At 38.7% G+C, this 24,494-nt stretch overlaps 1 protein-coding gene across 4 annotated transcripts in view; it reads right to left on the bottom strand.

The window, feature by feature from the left end:
- Positions 1-24,494, bottom strand: part of SGCD (sarcoglycan delta) — a 949,146-nt gene that overhangs the window by 93,917 nt on the left and 830,735 nt on the right. For all 4 annotated transcript variants that reach the window (XM_058721207.1, XM_058721215.1, XM_058721221.1 and 1 more), the window contains one exon: positions 15,697-15,769. In XM_058721207.1, coding sequence (XP_058577190.1) covers positions 15,697-15,769 — 73 coding nt within the window. The remainder of the gene's footprint in view (positions 1-15,696; positions 15,770-24,494) is intronic.

Raw genomic sequence — 24,494 nt, 5'->3', positions numbered from 1 at the left:
CAGATGAGGCTTCTTATTTCTGGGATTTTCTACCTGGTTTGTCCCCCAGGGAAGCTGGTCTAAGCTTCTGTCTCCTTTCTAGAAATGGTTGAAGAAGCTAGGAGGGGCAGTGTTTTGGTCAAGGCAGCGTTAGAGTTAGTGGATTTTAAAACATTTTAAAACTTACGAGCTAATTTGTTTTTTCCTTTTTAAACAATGTTTCCACCTCCATCCTCACCATATTGCAACGAAATTCAGAAAAAGGTCAAAAGCTATTTGCTGTATGAGTGCTTAAAACATTCAGCTTTTCATGCATAACCACAACACTTAACCACTTCATCCTGTCTGTGTAGTGCAACCTCTTAGTTTCCCTTTCCTTGGGACAAGGTTTGCCTCTCTAATGCATGAATGCAAATGGCAAATGGCTTTGCTCTAAGAAAATTTCCAAAGCTGGGTTAAAGTTCACTATTAATGTTTGTTACTTTGATTGCCTTACACTTTGTTTTATTGTTGTTCTGATTATATTGACTTGTATAAAATAGGCTAGGAACCCACTGCTGACCATTTTCTTTGAGAGGCAAATGACAGAGCAAAATTACCCCTATCACTGGGACAGGTCCTGTGGGCATAATCCAGAATGAGTAATGGTCTGTTGCTTCAACAACAAAGTCCTCAAAACTAACATCTGAGTCCCTACATTCTAGGTATGTGTGAAGTTGTTCGTATACATCATGCTATTTGGGTCTCACAAGCCTTTCTGAATTGGTGCTGTTCTCATCCCCCTGTTCACAAATGAGGCAGCTGACATAGAAAGAGGTTTTAAAACCTTGTCCAGAGGCATATCCTAGCAGTGAAGGACAACACGGGGATCTAGGGTCTAGTAGTCAGGCTCTAGAATCTTCCCCTCACCTTTACTCTGTACTGCTGCCAGTGTGAGGGATTCTGCCCATAGACTAAAACCTCAAAATCTTACTGAGCTCTGAGAAAGTAACATTTTTCTTATGCCAAACATTAACCCCTCAGTCTCCTCATGGGTACCATGGGGGATGAAGCCAATCCCTCTTGTCCTACTTTAGGTTGTTTCTGAGGGAGTATTTATAAAAATGCTTTGAAATTTACAAAGCACCACAGGAATGTGAAGAATTTGAATTGTACTCCAAACACTCATAGTGCAAGCAAAAATAAAAAGGAATCAATCAATGTTGGTCACAGACTGTGTCCTTCAAGGTTACAGTCAAGATTAGCTCACTGAATGCTTTAAAAGGAATTTAAATGTAATGAGAGGACCCTGGTAACATCACATCCATGAGCAGTACTTTGAAGGCCGAGTCTTAGAATGTTGGTGTTAAAGCATATCTGAAAGGTCATTTAGTTAAAATCTTCCCATCTTTTGATGCATGACACATCTCTATAATAGTCTTGGTCTGGCAGCCCCCTGCTTATGTTGAGTCTCTCATGAGTATCAAGGGAGATAATTTACCACTGCAGACCATTAGAAACTGCTTCCTTATGTTGGGATTCCTCACTTTGGGTTCTATTGCCCTCACTCCTTAGACATCCCACATCATTAGAACAGCAAAATTCTCTTTTTGTAAGAATATCACACATTGTGCAGAGAGAGGAACATTGTGCCTTTACTTGTTCATTTGACTTAGTCACTGCATGACTCAAGATATAGTATTAGTATACAACAGGAGGCAGAACTCTCCATGCGTCCTTCTTTAGGAACTGACTTCTAGCTTGAGAATCAGTCAGTAATGTGCTGAATGTATTGTAATAGCTCCTCAAACATGGAGAGGGGGACGTGTCCAATTCATTATGGTTGTGTCTCACAAATGGTCCTCAAAGCATAGCTCAGTCATTTGTCGGGGTGGGTAATCAGAGGCCCGAGGCCTCCTGCTCTCCTTTTTAATCCCACATATCAAGCACATTTTCCATAGATATTTGCACTCAGAGGCTGAAGGGTATTTTCTTCATTTCCCAAAGAGATTTCCATGAGGACCACAGGGAGAACCATAAACTAACAGACAGATGCATCATGTTAAGAAGGGTGTCAACACTTTCCTTTAATCAGTACACAGTCAATATTCTCCATCATGAATAACTAATAAGTTTCTGAACTCCTTCCCTCAGATGTCATTGCAGAAATCTATCTGAGGAATGTCATCTGCACTTAATGAAGGGACAAGCATTATAATTAAGTTTGAAGCTATTTCTTCAGCATGAAGCTGCCACGAAGTGTGAAATGACTATAATTCACATTTTTAAGCCCTGGAATTTATTAGCATCAATGTTCTATTCAAGGTTAGGAGTATGGTGCCTGTACAGTCACAGGATTCAAATGGCTCTGTGCTGTTATTCTGGAATGAGTATGCCTGAGCTCAGATGTCAGGCAAGGAAAATAATCATTAATGACTCAGGTTTTATTTTTTGGAAAAAAAAAATCTCAAAGACCTGGAAACTCATTTCCCTTTGTGAATAGGAAGGCACAATGACATGCAAAACTGGGCAAAAGGGGACTTCGCATTCCTCTAGGAACGATAATAACCATGGTTGAGAAAATGGAGAGAAACTACAGGCCAGAGGCTTCCAGTTAAGCATGGCTCTGCCGGAGTGTGACGACTCTACAACCAGGGTGAAAACAGAATCAAAAGTTTTGACACTGCTTGTAAGAGAAAGAAGACTGAATTATTCTCTTTTGGAAATGACTTCATGTGGACAGAAGAAACAAAAGCATGGGATAATAAGTGCTTAGACAAAATCCAGGAGACTTTGATGGGCTCTCCTTTACAAACAAATGTGAAAGAGGCAACTACTCATGTTTGTGCTGATTGAGCACATACCTTTGGAGAGGATACATTTGTAATTATCCATCTAACCTAAACCCCTTTGTGAGTGTGGGCAATGGCAAACATGGAAGACATCTCAGCCAGTGACTCCAAAAAGGAAGAAATGTAGGGGCTTTTGTGTGTCTGTAACAGGTAGGTCATATGAGCCAGGGGTGTGCCCCAAGGGGTTTCTTTAGGAAGTACGATTTAAGCTGAGAGTTGAAACATGATTATGTAGACAGAGAGAACAGAAGAATGTTTCAAGGCAAGGGAATAACAAAGCTCTAAGGGAAGGCACCAAGGTACAGCAGAGGAAACAAAGAGAAGGTACAAGTGCTGAAGTCACATGGAGTTCTGACTGAGCTCAACAAAGGTCTACCTTTGTTCCTTCTGAAATGCCAATGCAATAACTGTAAAATGACCCCCCCCCCCCCAAAAAGGCACACATCCACAATGAAAAGAGAAGCAGCGCGGGTAGAAGAAAGGTATTGATCAAGTTTTGGAAGTTGAAAAGCAAACAGAGGTGACGTCACTAGCAGATGACAGAAAACTGAAAGCTAAGAGCCTGTGGGTTTGGGGAAGACCTAGCCAAAAGTAAATTCAGGCTGCATAATCCCTGCAAGGCGCAGGCATGGAAACATGCCAGCATCACTGTGACTGATAGTCTGGTGGGACTGTTTTCAGGAAGGCTGGTTGAGGTCTCCATGGGAAACTCTCAGACTAGATGTCTCTCCACTGTACATACCCAGGGGACCAGGCCACCTTTACCATTATGGACTAAATGTGCCCCCCACCGCATTTCCTGCCAAATTCACATGGTGAAACACTAATCCTCAATGTGATGGTTACAGGAAGTGGGGCTCGAGGGAGGTGATGAGGGGAAGCCGTCACAAATGAGATTAGTGCCCTTAGAGACCCCAGAGCTCCCTAGCCACTTCTGCCATATGAGCACACAACAAGAAGATGGCTGTCTATGAACCAGGAAGCAAGCCCTCAGCAGGAACATGCCAGCACCTTGATCTTGGATTTCCCAGCCTCCAGAACTCTAAAAAATATATTTGTTGTTTATAAGCTATACAGTCTATGATATTCTATTAAAGCAGTCCAAATGGACTAGGACACTCACTATGGAAGACTTGAATTCTGTGAGACAAGGACAGCTAAGGCAGTGCTATACTGAAAACAGGGAATTAAGTGAAAATCTACATGTTGAAGAATGACACCTTGTAGGCTCCACCTGAACACCAGCTTCATTCCCAGCAAGGAATTAGGACACTAATCAGTGGCCTGGGGAAACTGACCAGCCCAAGAGAAAAAAGGCATATAGAGTCTCATATTTGGAGTCACCCACCTAAAAATCCCAGCCTGACTATGCTACTTACTTCTAAGCCCAACATCCAACAAGCTCCATTCATGCACACAAAACTTCCCAAAAGATTCTTAGTGCTTCATGCTAAAACATAAACAGACATCTGAGAATCACCAGTCATTTGAAAAAGTCCCAATCAAAAAGCCAGTGACCTGAAACATAATTTTAAAATGTAAGAACGGGAGAAATTTGAAATGATCACTAATATTATCAAAGAATAAAGAGACTGTAATACACCTGCAAAATTAATACAGGGTGCTACAGAAGGGAACAGCTATAGAGTAAAATATGTTTAGAAACTGAAATGTGAGCACAGGAATTAAAAGTTCAGTGGGAGGAACAGGCAATGGAGAGGAGGAGAACAGAGGGAGAAACAAAATGTGGAATTTGAGAAATTTAACAGAAGACCATAGGGGAAGGGAAGGAAAGATAAGTTACACACTGAGGGAGGCAAACCATAAGAGACTCTTAAATACAGAGAACAAGCTGATGGGGGTGGGGTTGGGGGGAGTGGGGAAAATGGGTGGTGGGCATTGAGGAGGGCACTTGTTGGGATGAGCAATGGGTGTTGTATGTAAATGATGAATCATGGGAATCTACTTCCGAAGCCAAGAGCACACTGTATACACTGTGTGCTAGCTAACTTGATAACAAATTATTAAAAAAAAAAAAAAAAGAAAAAGAAAAAGAAAAGATTGGAAGGGGGGGTAAGGGTGATCAGAGACGAGAAGCCAGGACATTACCCAGGGCCAGATCAACTACTTGAAGGTTACTTGTGAGTACTCTGGTTTTGAAATTTTATCTTCAAGTCAGTGGGAGCCACCAAAGGATAGCAAACAAGGGATTGACATTTGACCCAAGTTGGCACATAGTCCCTGGCCAGGAAATCCAGTGAGTTTATAGAATTCTCTCTGAGATCGGATGGTCTTGATCTCATTTATATTATATTCTAACAATCCATGGAAAATTCTGGAGTAAGAAACAAAATGATATCCATTGGCTGATTTTTTTTTCTTTTTATGATTCACTTCTAGTTCTCAACTTATTTCAGGTAAAAAACTGTTGTCAGCTTGTTCCTTTCAACTCCCATTACTCTTTGTTTTGAAAAGGTTATAATTGGAATAAAACAAGGCTGGCTTTGAGCCAAAATCATGAAGGGTGTAATTAAGCAAGATTTTCTGTCTATGCACCCAGCAGAGCCATCCTACTGAGGGGGAAAAAAAACGGAGAATCACAAAGCAATTGTGTGTTTTTCAAGAATAATAGAACAATCTACCCCACACACTTTACATAATAAATGGCAGCTGCTGACATTTTAATCAAGATAAAAACAATAATAAAGTCACAATGCTCCTTTTAAGGCAGAAGGTAGTCCCAACTCAGGAATTTTGGCAAACCTACACTCATGCCCATTCTGTTCTAAAAGGCTGAGAGGTTAGCACTTAATTTAGGATCTCATACCTGCCCTGACAACATGGACGAAAGTGCCATTTCAAACCGCACCCCCCCCCCCATCATGAGTTAATCTTCTGAGTAATTTTTTCACATTTTGAACTCTTACATTAAAAATTAATTTAAAAGATATAATTTTAATTCTTAAGTAAAAGCCACTTGTCCTGGATAATGATAATCATGTATCACATTGCCTTTCTTGGGTTCAGATGAAAATGGGCCAGCCATTAAGGGACAACCACATAGGTACTAAGGTGCCTCATTTCACATGGTTGATGGTTTTAGCTGTCAGAGATAGTCGAGTAATCATTTTGAGAGACGCATGTAAATGTTTTGGTTATTAAGGCATTTCCTCCAGTATTTTGTTGGTTTAAGAGTTTATAAATCTAGGAGCATTTTGGGGAGTATGAGTGTCAATCAATGCCAGTTCAAGACTTACAGAGAAACTAAATCACTAACAGCAGGTGCTGGTGATGGATTCTGAAAGCATTTTTTTTTTTTCCTTTTGATCATACCCGGTGTTCCCTACAAGACACACAGGGGAAGACTCATGGCTTCTGAAGCCTGATGGTCAGCTCAGAGATTGTGACTGACATAATACCTTGTATTGCAGGCTGCCCAATTTACAAACTGTGTTCATCAGTGATAGTAAATGGCATTTCTTTGTTGTTCTTACTTGACTTAATTGTTCTCTCAAATTTATCCTTATGGATTGTTAGAAAAAAAATTACACTTCTTGTGGCATCTTCTCTGTGATTACAAAGTATTCTTTCCCATTAGGATAAATAATTAATCTTTCAATTTTCTTCTCCCACTTTATATCATAATGGATATGGGGAGGATGGGGCTTATGTGACCTTGTGGTAACAGGAACAAAGACAGTTCAGATTCCATAAGATGTTGTCCTGATTGACATCAGGTTAGCAGCCCACACTTAAGTTCTCACGGGGTGAATTCTGGTTGCTGCTCACTGGGCTCATTTAATGCTCGCTGAGTGAAGTCTGAATGGTGTTTGCAGGCCCTGAGGCCTGGGTAGGTTTTCCACTGTACCACCAAATCGGACTGTCTGCTTTGAAGCCCACAGACCCACTGCAGGGAAGCTGCCCAGGAGCCCACTAGTCTGCCCCATCAGTCATCAATCTGCCGGGCTCAACAGGATACCACGTGGATTCCTTCCTGCCCTGGCATTGCCAACCCCCAGGAGCTGAAGGAGATTTGAGAGTGCTGACCCAAGTCCCCTCTTCCTCTCTAGCCACATGACAATCCAGAGGGTTGTGAGACCAACCAGCTCTATAAGCTGGTTTCCTCCTAGAGTCCCAAATGAAAATGCACAATGACCCTCTGCTTCTGACTTTCCTTGAAATCTAATTGGTTTCCCCTTTCCATGAATCAGAGAACAAAGGTCAACAGGCTGTAGTATATTTTACCACTTGCTTTTCCTACATTTCCTATCTTCTTACTACATTTCACCAGAGATCAGAAAAGATGGATTTTCCATTTCCTCTTCCTGAGTGGGAATTCCTCTATGCCGTAGACTCCGTTTCCCCCATGATGTTATCTTCCATTTATCCTTCCTTGGCCTCCAATGGTAGAATTATACTGTACAGAGGAGATGTCGGCAGATCACAAAGGTTTGGTAGCTTTAAAATATAATCTCTATCATATTTGTAAAACAAAAAAGCCTTAGATAAATATGGCAAAGGGAAAGATGGAAATACCTCAAATATGGCAGGATCCCTTTACCTTTACCCCTTTGTTTCTCCTATATACTTAGAGAACCATGGTGAAAAGGGCACCTAGAGAAAAGGTTGGGGATAAGGGAACAAAATAAATAGGTAGATAAATCCAAACTGTTTTGGTATTAATGAAAAAAGGGGAGGGGGGGATGATAGGATTCTGGAATGCAGGAAGAAGGGAAGGAGGGAGAAAAGGGACATATATGGTCTTGAAAGATGGGCAAGATGTATTACTTTGGGTTTTCAGACAGGTTTGCAACCTTAAAGTGGACTTCTTTAAGCTCTTGCCTGTGGCTTTCAGATGTTCATTTTTTCTGGGTGGGCACTGTAGGTTGGTGAAAAATTGTGATATAGTCCCTAGCATCTTAGGCAAAATGAGAAAATGGAGCCTCCGCAATTATATGCTAATATTATTACATGCATGCAGTTTATGGGGCTTTCATTCTAAGGCTATGTCTTAGTCAACAGTAGATGTAGATACACAAAAGCTTTTTGGTTTTGTCCTTTATTGAAAAAGAATTATTAGTCACCCAGGTTTCATAGAAACTTTTTACTGGTTGATGAAATTTAAAACTTTAGGGACTCGTATCTGAGGGCTGGAGCCCCATGAAAATGAGCTGCTTGCTCCTCCCAGTAGCTAACATTTGTTGAATTAATGTTCACTGAGCTTTTCCCATGTTCTAGGCACTGGGTGAGGATAGCTTAGGAGACTTGTCCAAGTTCACAAAGAAGATAGGATTTGGGGCCAAACTCAAACACAATGCAGGATACCTTCAAAGCATGACTCTTGACCAACATGAACATTGTGTCATGATCCTTCTGTTTTTTAAGGCTTGTGAGTATCTATGACATTATCTGGCCATTGTACATTTTCATTTCTCCTTTGAATCACTTCAGTATTCATGATCTGTGATAGGACAATTGTGAATTTCATATGTGCAAAATAAAACTGAAAAACCTAGTCTAAGTACATGGAATTGGAAGTTAGAGGAGAGGGAAGATAAACAAAATTACAGAACATGTCTGCAAAATGTTTAAAAAGGAGAACATTTAAGGATTTCTCTTACAATGATATTCCCCCATATACCATGGACCCATAGCTATAAGAAGCATAATATATAGCCTCTCCCTCCTCTCTCTACCTGCATATATATATAAAATACATATGTATGTGTATATGTATATATGCATATATGTAAAAATGTCATATGTGTATAAAATGATATATATCCATGTATATATAACATATATATTACACATATCATTAAAAATGTGACCACCTATCCAGTATTTTTGCTATTTTGACTTTTGAGGTGGACACGGGAAGGGAGAAGTATTACTAAGTCTCTAATTAATAGAACTCTGATGCTTTAACAGACTGTTCCAGTGGCTTACATTTATAAACCGCTGCCAGTCAAATAAACATTTAGTTGGCTACAGCCGTTTTAAAATAAAATTAAAGAAATAAATTCATTTTTTGTCAATTTGGAAGTGTCTAATTCTTGTTTTCTTATGATATACACAGACTTTAAATCTCAAACGTTCCCAAAGGAGTTTAGATTAGTATCTATCCATTAAAAAAAGATCCTACAGAATACTCAAGTGCATATTGGGAGTAACAGATGCATCTTTCTGCTTTATTATTAAAAGTCTGGTAATGTTGTGGGGAAAAAAACACAGTAGCAAAGAAATGCCTTGTTTATTTGAAGAGGGAGAATGGGTTTGATAGTAATGACTCTTACAGTTCTGAATTATGTACTAAACTCTGAAACTTGTAACAATCCTTAAAGTCCTCTGTGATCATATTTGAGATTGCCTTCACAATTTACTAAATAACACAATGGTCATAAGGAAATTATAGCACCTCATTTTTAGAAATGACACGGTAATATTCTTGGGAGCTACAGAAATACATTGGCCTATTTGCCTTTACATTAAGTGGACCTAGAGAGCCATGCTTTTTAAATTCTGAGGCCCACTTACTGGCTTTTTCTTTCATCTTGTGACTAAAATATCCCATACCTAACCCTCTCAGGTAGAATTCTCTGTGTCATTCTCTGTGTGTCCTCTGACTTTGTTCATATATCTAGTCCATCACTTATCATTCTACCTTATATTTGGGTTGCATGTCTATCTTATTCTCCTTAACTATAAATTATTTGAGTACTCATTTATCTCTTTATTCAAAATATTTAGCACATGCCTTGACTCCTAATGTCCAAAAAAAAAAAAAAAAAAAAAACCTGGCCAAGAGTGACTGACCTATGATAAAATGGAAATCAGGTCACCACCCTTATCATAACTGTACGTAGAGTAAGAGCACATCCGCACATTAGTTGATGAAAAATTCTTTTGTAAAGATCTTTTGGTTTCTTGCTGTTTTTTGGTCCCTTCCAAGCTTTTAGTGATATCCAGAGGAACAGAATTGGCTATATATGTTTAGTGGTCTAGGTAACCTTCTCCTATGTTTTACATTTGCCCTGGCATATGTCTGGGAAATAAGATCTCACAGTCTATTTCCTGTTCCTGTAGGATCAGAATCTTACAGAGAGCTTCATAGTTGAAAAGAATCCTTAGAGCAAGGTAGGCATTCAAAGGTAGCTTCTGTTCTTACAGAAAATACATATGCAAAACTAAATGGCCTATTTCCTGTCTCAGATCATGCACAGCCTGAGATCAGGGAACTTTCCAATTGTCTTTATACACAGACACCAGGAAAAAAGATAATGAACAAGTGAACATTTAATATAGTCAGATTATGAATTTCAGATCGTGAATTTATTAAAATCCAGTTTCTGTTCCAAGTTAGTTTTTCTTATTTCAAGAGATAGGCATAGTGACTGGTAGATTTTTTTCAGTAGAGTCTTGAATCTAGAGCAACATGTCATTATTTCAGAATTGTCCTTCAGAGGCAAAGTCAACAAACCACCCAACTTGGATATTGGGCTCAGACCTTGCTAACCCTCATTATTTGTCTGGAGAGAAGCAACCCTCTTTTGTGATTTTTCAACTCAACTCTGGATTATTTACAAACATCTTAAGTGAACACTGTGAATACAGTAACAATAGTAACTCTGAAAAAGAAAGCAGTCAACTGAAACTCTAGCAGAGGAAGCTACTACTTTTTGAGCCGAGGATTGAGATCTTCTAGGAAGATGTGCTGGAGGCCTAACATCTGCCTCTCATTAACAAGCAAACAAACAACAATAAAAGAACAAAAAAACCCTTCAAAATCCAAACTGATGTTGGAGGAAACAAGTTATACCAACAGACAAGGTCTCTAAAATAGATGCTATTTTCCCACGTTTGATACTTGGGGTAAGTGAAGGACATGGATGGATATTTAAATTTTGCTTGTTCAGTTCAGAAGATGGTGTATGGAAAAATAATCTGTAGTCTTTTTAACTGAGTTCCCACTGACAAGTAAGGCAAAGAAAATCTGGGTATAGAACATTATTTAAAAAAACAACTCTCTACTCATCTTCAGGGAAATACAAATCAAAACCACAATGAGATACTTACTACCTTACACCTGTCAGAATGACTAACATTAACAACTCAGGCAACAACAGATGTTGGCGAGGATGTGGAGAAAGAGGATCTCTTTTGCACTGTTGGTGGGAATGCAAGCTGGTGCAGCCACTCTGGAAAACAATACGGAGGTTCCTCAAGAAACTAAAAATAGAACTATCCTATGACCCAGCAATTGCACTACTAGGTATTTATCCAAAGGATACAGGTGTGCTGTTTCGAAGGGACACATGCACCCCCATGTTTATAGTAGCACTCTCAACAATAACCAAAGTATGGAAAGAGCCCAAATGTCCATCGATGGATGAATGGATAAAGAAGATGTGGTATATATACATACAATGGAGTATTACTCAGCAATCAAAAAGAATGAAATCTTGCCACTTGCAACTACATGGATGGAACTGGAGGGTATGATGCTAAGTGAAATTAGTCAGAGAGACAAATATCATGACTTCACTCATATGAGGACTTAAAGATGCAAAACAGATGAACATAAGGGAAGGGAAGCAAAAATATAAAAATAAGGGGGGGGTACAAAACAGAAGAGACTCATAAATATGGAGAACAAACTGAGCGTTATGGGAGGAGTTGTGGGAGGGGGGATGGACTAAATGGGTAAGGGGCACTAAGGAATCTACTCCTGAAATCATTGTTGCACTATATGCTAACTCATTTGGATGTAAATTTTAAAAAATAAAAAATAAAACAAGTTAAAGTAAAAAAAAATTAAAAAAACAACTCTCATTAAAAACATTATAACAACTGCAGTGGGAGTTTTAAAGATGCATTAATTCACGTATCAACAAATAGTTTTTCTGTTAAACTCTTCTTTACATATTTTTTGGATCTGTAATACATTCAGGTGATTGCATGTTTTTAAGCAAATCTTACATAAAATTAAGATATTTTATGGGGCTACAATGTTAATTTTTTAGTTTTGATAAATATACCGTGGATATGTAAGATGTTAACATCAGAAATACCAGGTAAAGGGTATAGAGGGATAATCTGCAGGAATATTGCAACTCTTCTTTTTTTTTTTTTTTTGCAAAGGTTTATTTACTTGTTTATTTATTTATTTAGGCAGAGAGAGAGTGAGAGAGAGAGTGAGAGAAAAAGAGAGAGAGGAGAGAGAGAGAAAGAAAGAGAGAGAGAGAAAGAAAGAAAGAGAAAGAAAGAGAAAGAAAGAGAAAGAGAGAAAGAGAGAAAGAGAGAGAGAGAGAGAGAGAGAGAGAGAGAGAGAGAGAATATGAATCTGACTTGGGATTCCATCTACAAACCACAAGATCATGACCTGAGCCAAAATCAAGAGTCCAATGCTTAACCACTGAGCCACTGAGGTCCCCTGCAACTATTCTGTTAATCTAAAATTACTTTATAATAAAAAGTAAATTAATATAAGGGGATTAGCTGTTTGGAGCCTGAAGAGACCTGGCTTTTTATAGATATCAGGGCTCCAGGATTAGCTCAAGGCTATATAGTGTGTTTGCTGTAGGTATCTGACCCCCAGCTCGATATTCTTCCCCTCAGTTGTGTTGCTCCTGAGGAGTGGACCAATTCTGCTTCACCTGAACAGCTCACTCAGTGCTATCTGCTGGCACAAATCCAGGGATCTTCCTTAGGTTATTCTACTTTCCTAAGATGAGAAGACATCCCAGCACAAATGCACTGAATCAGTAAAACTGATCCAACTGTAAAGCCAGAGGCCAGAAGACTTAGTCACCAAGTTCATTACCTATTTACTCAATATCCAAGGTCAATACCGTTCAATAGCACAGAGTAAAGTGTAGTACCATTAGATGACAAAGGTGAAACATCCACAGAAGCACTGGTCTGGGCTAATATATCAGCTACATTTCATTATCTTTCAATTGGTCAGAGATTCTCCTACAAAGTGCCATTAAAATAAAAAAAAAATCATAAGGATGAAGGAGCTAATTATCACATTCTAGGCCCTGACTCCATTCAGGCTATCAACCATCAACACTATTTGAATAGGGGCAAACATTCTACATTCCAGTTGTAGAATGACGTATGAAAGTCTTTTTATGTGTCCTGCAAGAAAATTTTATTTCTTGTTTCTGTAGGATATGCTTACAACTTTAAAATAAACAATGGGAAAGTAGCAATGAGCAGAAGTCCTTATTTTGTTGCACTTTGACTCAGGAGATTCACTTGTAAATTTTGGAGATTTAATTTTTTTAAGGCAAGGTCCCAGGGTTTTCCATTGGTGTCAACAGAGGACCATAGTCTACAACCTTATATGAGCAATTACTGTGCTCTAAAGTTTTCAGAATATGGATCTCTAAAGTGGGCTGATGCTTGGATAATTTGTCTTTTTATTTGATGTGGGCTGGGTTTGTTTTTAACCACGTAAGATTTATTTTTCTATTAAAAAATTATTTTTGCATTTATTTATTTTTGAGACACAGAGAGAGACAGAGTATGAGTGGGAAGGGGCAGAGAGAGAGGGAGACACAGAATCTGAAGCAGGCTCCAGTCTCTGAGCTGCCAGCACAGAGCCCAACGCGGGGTTCGAACTGAGGAGCTGTGGGATCATGACCTGAGCTGAAGTCGGACGCTTAACTGACTGAGCCACTCAGGCGCCCTTATTTTTCTATTTAAAGCAAAGTTAGCCTAAATTTTTGACTCTCATATTTTCCATGCCTTCCAGGTAATGGAGCACTTGTTCCATGGGGGAGGGGAGGAATTACTGGGTCATATTTAGAGGTCAACTTCTTCTAGACAGCACCTTTCTTTGGACTGATCAGCACTAATTACTGACCAGTTGTGTTAAAAAATAACCCTGTTCCTTAAGAGGTCTGTGAAAAGAAAGGGAAACAGGTCACACATTAGCTTGTCTCAAAAAAGAGCTCTTATATCACAGACACAAGGATTCGCTGCACTCTCATAGAATGAGCTTGCTCTCAGAGTCCTGAAATACAGGTTTCCTTGGGTGGATTTGCTGAAAAGATTCCTGCTTTAGTACCTAAGATGAAACAAAGGATCTATCTGACAGTCAGGTAACTTCTGGCAGGAAGAAGCCCTGAGATGGAAGCAACTATTCAAGGAAAAAATAAAACCTTGCAATGTAGCATATAATGTTAAAAATACAGCCCATGGTATATGGGATTTGGAGAAGAAAATGTTCTCTTTCTTCACCAACTATCCTCTTCCTTTGGCCCAATTTATTTCCCTATAGTCATAAAGCCTTACAAGCTTTGCAAGAATGCTAGGCATTTTGTAATGAGGAGATATATTCTCCACTTACTGAGAATGTGTTTCTGTTCAGGGAAATCCAAACGCCAACATGGCTGTTGCCGTTTTAGCAAGACATAGATCTCGGGGCTGCATCTTGAAAAAGTAGATATGGCTTGTGTGATACAAACACATTTGCTTATGTTTGATGTCTACTATTAAATATTCAACATTATTTATGATGATTTATGTTAGAAGAACTACAAGAAATGAAGAAATCCAGCATTCACTGAATTCTTCATGGCTGTAAATGAGGTAGGGAAGCAGTAGAGACTCCATTTTAGAAAGGCTCCATCTCTGCTGTTTTTCTACTAGACCCCATTTCTGAATAAGCCAAAGGAGCTATGTTCCCACTTCCAAGGGGAAGCAAGAAAGTTAATCTGAATTTTGTTCTAGGTCCCAAACATCTGATAACATCTAAGAAGAGCCAAAACCCAAACATGTTCCAGGACATTATCTTCCAACAAACCACAGCCTACACTGGCATCAACACCCCCTACCTTCAGTGATTTATGGAATAACAGCTATTGGTCACCCGACACTTGCAGTTGATCAGACCCTACCCTGGATTCCTGGAGAAACACATACCTCAGGCCCCTTTCCCGTATAAAACCCTAATCCCAAGCGATGCTGAAACTCATTCTCCTTTCCTTTCTGAGTCTCCCAGACACTCCATCTGCTATTTTCTGTCTGTCACTCATGCTATTCAATAAATTCTGCTTTCACTTTCTCCAGATTATATTTGATTTCTTCCTGCATGAAGCCCAGGACCCTCTTACTGGTCCTGCGGGAGACCCCTCTGGGTCCCAGCCTGCCTAAATCATAAGTATATGGTAAAAATTATAGTTATATTTGTGTCAACATACCACTTTTTATGGGTTCCTTTTTGGAGCCAGGGATGGTCCTTTGGTGGCTGTAATGGTTTTTAGGTTATATCTATCTCTGTTTGTCTGTTTATCTATAGGTATATCTATTGTTCTTTTTTGTTTCCTTAGTTGTTGGTGGTAAATATACAGGATCTCAGAGTCTTTTTCTGCTAAAGGCAGCACAATTATAGATATTTGAAGATTAACACCAGTACAGGGAATATCCACAGAAAGTAGTTCTAGTACCATAACACTCCAAGTAATGGAGAGATTATTACATACAAACAAAAATCTGTATCATATTAGAGTCCAGTTTCTTTCAGATACCATTTTTCTTTGGGCTGATCAGCACCAATTATTGACTAGTGCTGTAACTGGTTAGGTTTTTTGGTCCCACAAAATACAGCAGGAAACAGACAGTGCAAATGAATGAATCCTGCATCTCCTAATTACAAGGCTGGCAACCTCTTCCTCCAAACCCTCAATCTTCTTAAGTTCTCAGAGAAAATTTTCCCTTGGCTATAGCTTATCTTCTTGTCCTTTCTAATCTCTCCCAGTTTGTATATTCATGTTGTGACGCTGTTACATTCCTTATAGTCAAAATGGATCATCAGCCAGTTTCCCAGACAAAGGAAACAGCCACTAATCAATGCAAAGCATAGTCAGAAATTTACCTTAGTTCCTTGAAGGGGTCTGCCCTGACATTAGGTGTCTCTATAGATTTAGGGAACACTGTGCCCTCCGCTCCTGTAAACAAAAGAAAAAAGCAAACAGAGGTTGGAGACTTTGCATGTCACCTGGGGACACGATCAGCACAATGAGTGGAGCTAAATGTAGTGAATCCTTCACACAACCCAAAGCACACATTTTGCCATTGGCTTTAGCTTCCTACCTTTGGGGGGGGGGGGTGCACTGAATCAAATCATGCAAACAGCCTGTGAAAAAACAAGGAGCTTCTTTTGAAAGTGTTCTTGCTGAGATCAGAGTGAGGCCATGAGGCAAATACAATGTTAACATTAAAAAAAAAAAAAAAAGCCTAGAAATGGCACAGTCTAACTCTTGTCTCTCATCAACTATTAATAGTTACCCAACTGGAAATGTTTTGAAAAACAGCAGCTGAAGCCCTCTTATTTCAGTGTGGGGCACAAATCATAGAACACATACAACATCTCAGCAGTGGGTAGATGGTGGAGAACACTGTAACACTGTAAACTATTCACCTAATAAAATCTAGCAAAAACATTTTTCCCTAAAGTTCTACACTATTATCTTGAAAAGTTAAACAAAACAGAACACTGTGAGAGATCATTTGAAGTTCAGTGCTTTCACACTTTGAGTATTATTCAACATTGATCCCCAACCCAATCTAGACAGTTAGCTCTTGACCTTGCTACAAGCTTTTATCTTTACAACTTGTTATCACCAGCTGAACCTTCCCAGCCATAGAGGTGGTGATTATCTGATTTGTCTGCTCCCAAAGTGTTTTTCAACTCATTTACACCTTAGACAATTGCACTGAATATTAGTTTTTCAATTAAACTTAGCTAGGCAGTATCCTGTACTCTGAAGTAAAGGTGTTGATTTTTATACATTTTTTGGTGTAGTTCTTTGAAGCCACAAAAAGGGGCAGAATAATACCTTGTATGCATGTGTGAATTTCTAGAATCCTCTTGCATTGCTATGATGTCTAGAATTCCTCCATTAACCACTGATATTACAAATCCAGATTTATCTTAGCTAAGTCTAGGAAAATGAAATGGTTTCTTGACTTTTGTAGCAACTGTAAAAATATTTAATCTTTTTGATACAAGTAAGACTACTGCAAGTAAAATCAGCAAACAATGCCTCAAATTTTAACATCATGGATGGTCACTAAAGTATCCTGGTAAATGATAACTATTAATCTGAGCTAGCATTTTGAGTGACTACTAAAAGCCAGATACCATCATGTACACATCATATGTACTAGCTCATTAATTGCCTGCAACCACCCTACCAACAGTTGCAGTAGGCAAAGAGACGTTTAGTGTGGGGACATTAAAGATCTTTTTCTGCCCATAGACACTTTTGCCTTTCAAGACACCAACCCACCACCTTTCAAATATATCAAAATGTACCCACAGTCTCAATTATATACAACATTTTTTAATGTAAATTTCCTAAGCATGTTGTTTTATTATGCATACACTATTTTGCCCTAGTGATTTAAACTTTATTATGTTCTTTATAAATGTGGTGGTTCATTTTATGTGTCAGCTTGACTTGGATCATGAGGTAATCAGATACTGAGCTAAACACAACCTCTGGGTGTGAGGGTGTTTCCAGATGAGAGTAGAATCAAAGGACTTAGCAGAGCAGTGTGCCCTCCCCAGTGTGGGTGAGCATCAGCCAATCCTGTTGAGGGCCTGACTAGAAGGCGGAGGAAGGAAGAATTAGGTTCTTCCTGTCTAACTGCTTGAATTGGGATATCAGTCTTCTCTTGCCATCAGTGCTCCTTGTTCTCAGGCCTTAATACCCAGACTGGAATCTACACCATTGACTGCACTGGTTCTCAGTGAGCCTTGGGACTCATTCTGAATTATGTCATGAACTTTCCTGGGTCTCCATCTTATAGACAGCAGATTGTGGGACTCCTTAGCTTCTATAATGACTTGAGCCAGTTTCTTATAATGACTTTCTTCCCATAGGTAGATCCATATTGGCTCTGTTTCTCTGAAGAATCCTGACTAACACAATAACTGAATAAGATTGGGTTGGATTATAGACTATAATGTGGCTTTTGTTACACATGTATTAAATTTTGTTTTGCAGAGCATACAATCCACATCTCCAAGATTTTTGTGATCCTTTGAAGAGCACCTAGACGAAAGATACTGTAGAGGGTGCCTAGTAGGTAAAATAGGCCAGGAGAAATCACGGGACAATGAGTGACACATTGGGACGTGGCTCTAAAGTGTCTGACCCAAGAGCATGGCCTTAGTCACCTCTCAGTACCATCTCAAACCTGTTATTGAGCAATTCCCATCTGTCACTACTGCAATTAACAGGGGCTTCCCTTGAAATCCCTTCCCTTTCTATTCCTTAGAGATGCTTAGTTCTGAGCCACTGGAACCTATTTTGTTGTTGTTGTTGTTGTTTTTAATGATTAAAAGGAACAATTATACACCTGATTAAGGCTAGGAAAGTTATTTCTGTTTACATACACTGTGTCGACTCTTTAGTACCAGCTCATATCTCCCCTTCTTCTAAGAAAACTATGAAAACTGCATAAGAAAGAGCATTACCTCCCTTAAAATCAGCCCTAATTGTCTGACTTACCGATATAGCAATTAGTACTGCTCATAGACAACCTTCATTATTTGAACTGGTATTAAAATGCTGTGAGGCTTTGTGTTTCACTGATATCTCCTGTATCCTCCTATCGTTTTATAAGGCCCCTTGAAGCCCAAGAATACCTACTTCTTAGGACTATGCAAAATATATACATATATAAGGATATATACTACATTTATTCAGTTCAATTGTCCAAAAATGAAGAATGCCATTTTCTTAAAATGAACCTCAAAAGCATGCACTATTTTCTTTATTTTATTCAAGTTTTGTGCTGCGTCTGTTTCTCCATTTGTCAGATACACTGACCAAACCTCATTTGCCACTTCTTAACATCTGGCTGCACTAAGCTCAGGAAGGAAGTGCTGTACCACAGCCAGTGGCCCCTCGCTCTTCCTCCCTTTTAAAGAAATTCCAAGGGGGATAAAAAAGGTTATATGAAGTCATCTAATACATTATGGGTGCTCACCATATGCTTGTGGAACAACCATGGTCTCCGAAGGTCACACACAGAATACAGACAGATTCAATTTTAGGTTCCCTAGGCTTCCACCGGACGCCTTATTGGGGTCCAATTTGGTACTACTTATTTCCAATTGGTACTAATACTCCTATGGCAGTACTAATTTACTGTCATAAAACTCCTCATGTATCACATTGCATTTTTAATGAATGTCCAAAATCCAACTCCTTTTAACTGTGCCTCTTAAAATAAAAGAGCTGTGCTAAGAAGAGAATATTATTTGGGCTAAATACAAATATTGCTTTAAAATAAAATGAGATCAAAGGTCTGTAGTTTCTTCCCCAGACCAAGAAAACTAATTGTCCTACAAGACAAGTGGGGCTAAAAAAGAGGGGGCTCACAGTCACATGGCTAGTGAATGCCTGAGCTGAGATTCATATGCAGGCATCTGAACCGAGGCCCTACTTTTAGCCACTATACCCTAGTGTCTTGTTTTCTGAATGCCAGGAGAATGTGGCACCCATAAGGTGGCAAGACAGCAAAACCCAGGGGTCTAGGCTCTCATAGAGGATCTGGGTGGTTGACGGGCTCTGGATGTGGGGTCAAAGTGAAGGGCGAGACACTCACTAAGGCTCCTTTTGCTCCCACCATCCAACCAGATGCCCTCTGATTTTGTTTTTGATGCACTTTGCCACAGGGGCCCATACGTGCCATCCATACTGGAAAACAGACTCACAGATATAACTTCTCAGGGGAATGTACCAGAATTTCTCATTATCTGAGTGTCCTTGGGCATGAAACCCAATCTCTATGATGCTCAGTTTTCTTCTCTGAAAAGAAAGGATATTAATGGTAACTTTATCTCCTAGGGGTCTTGGAAGATTGAACGAGATCTTTGGCACATAGAAATCAGCAGATGATAGTCAATAAGATACTGCTTATAGTACTAAAATATTTATGAAACCTATTTTTTCCTCCCCTTATCCAGGTCCTCTATGATTCTTAAAAGTGACATTTTTAAAGCACATACTGGAAACTAGAAATTATGGAAATTGTTTTAATTTGATCATTATTATGAGGTAGGGACTATGCATGTCTCTTGCTACGGATGTGGAATCTGACACTCAGGGAAGTCAGGATATTTTCCTATGGTTGCACAGTGAAAAGGAGGTGTCAGAACCCGAACTCTCATCTTTTGGCCCTGGAACCAATGTCTGTGACTACTATTCTAGACTGTCTCTTTCATTATATTAAATCATTCTCTACTTGTTCAGCTTTTTATGAGATATGAACAAATCCCAATGTTTATACCCTCAAGTAACACTTGCTAAATCTCCCCTCACCTCTCTTCTGAAAACAATCCACATGCACAATGAGATGAGATATTAATACTTTTCAAAAACACCATTTATTTCCAAGTCCTATCAGGCTTCTGCTTTTAACACCATTTTTCACTCTTCTAGAAGCTGCAGAGTGGACAAACATCCATCAGGAAGAATTCTCCCATCCCCTATCTGTTCTTAGATAATAAATTATTCTCGATTTTATTATTTCAAAAAGGTTTCTATTAAAGCCATACCTACTGATTCCCTCTTCTGACACAATATAATTTACTGGCAATAAATGTTCATAAACAGTTTGAGTGAAAAATCCATAAAGCCATTTCAGTTTTATTTTAAGTTCCATTAATGTCCCTCAAAAATGATTTCATCAATGTGTTTCCATTAGATGGTTCTCTGCCCAATAACTTAATTCCACACAATCAATTAGGAACTTATAAAGCATGTGACAGGATCTATCTAAAGTGTTTTGAATCACCATAAAGATTTAAAGATTAGCTCAGTGGTTCTTTTTTCCTTGCAGTACAGGTAGGGGGTAAACTTGTCAAAAAATCTCAAATCCTCTCCATTGCCATAGTAACAAAAAGCCAGCTTCTCCTCTTGGGAAAGCATACTCAACTTCGGAGGCTTTCCCCTCAAAGTGTCCCAGATGTCAAGAGACCTGAAATCCAGTCCTATCTCTGTGATCCTATGCAAATCAGAAGACCTCTCTGACCCTTGATTTCCCCAGATGTAAAACAAGGGATGGGATAAGAAGTGTCAGAGCTAAATTGTTTTCCCTTCAAATCTAATATTTCATCAGGTAACAATTTAAACAGATGATTGTCTTGGGCCACCTCCATTCCCTACCAGGAAAAAAAAAAAAAAGAAAGAAAGAAACCTTGAAATATCCAAAGAAAAAATGCTAAAACTTTTCTGTGTTTAAGGAGGAATCAAATAATAGCAAACAGACTTTTGTCCAATTTCAAACTGCATTTAACTGGCAGAACTGCTCGCTAGAAAATAAATTTCATAAGAGATAAAACAGTAGATGGGAAAATTTATTATAGAGGAAGCTAACTGCAAAAACAAAACCCTGGTTCATAAGTCTTTAAACTCCAAAAAAATTGGGGAAAATTCAATTTTGTAAAAAATAAAAAAACACTAAAGTGCCTAAACCTGCATATGTTAAATAAAGCCATGAACCAAATCCTGAAAGGCAGATTCACATCTGCAAAACACGCTACAAGAAAATTGGACTTGAGAGAAGCATTAGACACAAAGGAAGAAATACTATACTAGATGTTATAATAATAGGAGCCAGAAAAATTGGATGATGAATCAAATTTTTGTTGTACACGAAGAACTGATCTTTCAGAAGTAATTTCAAGGAAAACTTTCAAAAAGGTCAGAAATGGTTTAAGTGTGCTGTTTAGAACATTGATTAAGGAGTTAAGCTGGCTTAATGGAGTTTGCTCTGGTAATTCTTTCTTGATGTGCATGCATTAAGATTGGCACAATTATGATTAATGCTTTTGTATTAATGAACATAGACTAAAACTCATCTTTGGGCTTGAATCATGGGGCCAAAATAGTCAAAATGCCGAGTCAAAATATTTAATCACCATTGTTTGAAGTCAAAACATTTTAAGTGTTCTAATCCGTGTTGCTTGGGTAGATATAACCTGAATGATAACCCTAAACAAGAACCATATTTTACTTGAAAAGGATATATTTTTATACCAATATTAGGTTATAAAATCGACAACGGATTTCAATCTAAAAAATGGTGATAAGAAAAATGGGAGAAGGAATGATTTGATCTCCTGAAATATCAGAGAACTGACAAACCAAAGACCTGATTTTTAGTGCTGCTCTTCTATGAGTTAGTTTATTACATGGCCTTTGGCAATTTGTTTTCTAGTCTTATTTCCCCATTTGTTATACAAAATAGGGGTGGAAGTTAGATGATCTATAAGGTTGTTTCCAGATCTGCTGTTTTACGATCCTCCAGATAACCTGGCTGGATAAACCCAATGGACCAGGAAAGGGACCAGAAAAGGAGGCTGGTAGGTTTGAAAAACCCGACATTCAACATGTTTTGAGCAGGAAGGTCTAGAAATGAGCCAAACAGACATGGAGTCCATAGTATAGGAGAGCACAGTGTATTCCAGTAGTGTGTGCTATTAGTTTATTTATTTATTTTTAAGTTTATTTATTTACTTTGAGAAAGAGTGATCATGTGGACTGGGGATGGGAAGAGAGAGAGGGAGAGAGACAGAGAATCCCAAGCAGGCTCCACACTGGTAGTGTGGAGCCCTATGCGGGGCTCATACCCGCAATCTGTGAGATCACAACCTGAGCTGAAATCTAGAGTTGGATGCTTAACCGACTGAGCTGCCCAGGCACCCCTGAATGCTATTTTCAAATAAAAATATCTAATAGTTACAAATAGTGATAAAGACTTGAAAGGAAAATAAAAAAAAATGTCTTTGAAATACAACTTGGGGTTATAACTTGGTCTGGCAGGTAAGTTTCCCTGAGAAAGTGAAATTCTGTTGGTATTTGTAAAGTGATTAGGAACAAACTAGTTAAGAGGGGAAGTGGCAGTTGAAAAGATAATGAAAAAACATCAGGGTTGGGAAGTTGAAGTTATTAAAGATCTGTGTGGCCAGACTATTTTTTGCAAGGGTCAGCAGCATGGGATGAGACTGGAAAGGTGGACTGATCTGGGTGATTCAGAACCTTATAGGTCACGGTGAAGGTTTTAAGCAGGGATCTGGCTCGATCCAACTGGCATTTTTGGAGATCACTGAGCCAACATGCTATCGTCTGCATGTTTGTATCCTCCTAAAACTCATACATTGAAACTCTAATCGTCATTGGAACCTCACCATGCTGGCACCCTGATCTCAGGCTCCCAGCCTCCAGAACAGTGAGAAATTCTTATTGATTAAGCTGTCCAGTCTATGGTATTCTGTTATAGCAGAATGACTATGAACAGCAGCTGACTGAGGCACTGTATCATGGAAAAGACACTTGAGAAGGGTAAGGATAGATGCAGTGGGGCAGAGAGAGGGATGGTGGGAGGTTGAACCAGAGAATTGGCAGCACAGATGGAGAAAAGTGGATGGGTTTAGGAGATATTTAAGTGGAAAGCCAATGGGATCTGGTGAGGCACTGGACAAGACAGAGAACAATGGGTATCAGAGGGCCCAGGGGAAGAGCTGACATGGATGGTCAAAACCAGGTGATTAATACTCAAAGCCAGTGGTGCCCATGGCGACCTTCTACATCTCCAATGAAATCTAGTTTTTCATATTTGATATTTTAATTGCAACTAAAATTGCCTTTACTTAGTAAAAGAACCTGCTCTGAATCTGACTACGTTTTTCTTATGAAGGTGTAGGCAATGTGACAAGGAAACTTACAGTCTCCCAAAGTATTTATAAACAGGAAATATTTTTTTAAAAAACTATGAACAGTATAGTAATTTCTTGAATAATGAACATTGTCTTCCTTGCAAGATAACTTTCTAGTTACTCCAAAATTGTAGCTAAGCACGTTTCACATTTCACATATCTGCTACTGTTTAAAAGCTTTCTAGATACAGGAGAAATGGTTTTTGCCTTGTAAGTCCAGGCTAGAGAACACAGTTACATTTTAATATTTAAATATTCCTTAGAGGCCTATTTTCCTGAATAGCAATCCCAATATCATGTTATCCATAAAAGTGTTTCGTGGAAGTGCTGATCACAGGAAATTCCTCAGAAACAGTAGTTTTCTATTTATTTCATAACAAGAATTTTTGGCTTTCTCCTAATGGTAATGCACAGTGAAAAATTCTTTTTAAGGAAGTGGGTTGGGTTATGTCTAATCTGGGATTTAAAATGAACTGAGTAATCAGTGAGATTGCAGAGTTTCCATGAATTTCAGGGCTAAGCACTTTGAAGGCGGCTGTCAGCTTCTGAAAACCTTCCCAACATGAGCAACAAACAGAAACTTTGAGTGGATAAAGTCACTTGAAGTAATTTAATCCCATTGTGTCTCTCTGGCTGCTGGTAGCATTTAATAAACTGCTCATGCAAAACATTTGTAGTCATTACAAGTCATTTCCAGGATACATACCAAATATTTTCTTTTCAGGAATTAGGGACAATTCTCCTGACCAAAATGTACAGATAATTAATTCATTCAACAAATATTTATGGAGGACCTATTCCATAAATGGTTTTGGGGGGAAAACAGATTCAGGCTTTTCTTATTTATGAGATCACAAGTACAATTTTCAAAAAATATATAAAATCTCTAGCCATCCTAAGTGTTGTAACATTCATTGTCTATCAACATTTAACAATTA

The sequence above is a fragment of the Neofelis nebulosa genome, chromosome 1, assembly GCF_028018385.1.
Source record: "Neofelis nebulosa isolate mNeoNeb1 chromosome 1, mNeoNeb1.pri, whole genome shotgun sequence".
In the NCBI taxonomy this organism is placed as follows: Eukaryota; Metazoa; Chordata; class Mammalia; order Carnivora; family Felidae; genus Neofelis; species Neofelis nebulosa.
Note: the sequence above shows the minus strand (reverse complement) of the source record. Positions and strands in the feature narration are given on the sequence as shown.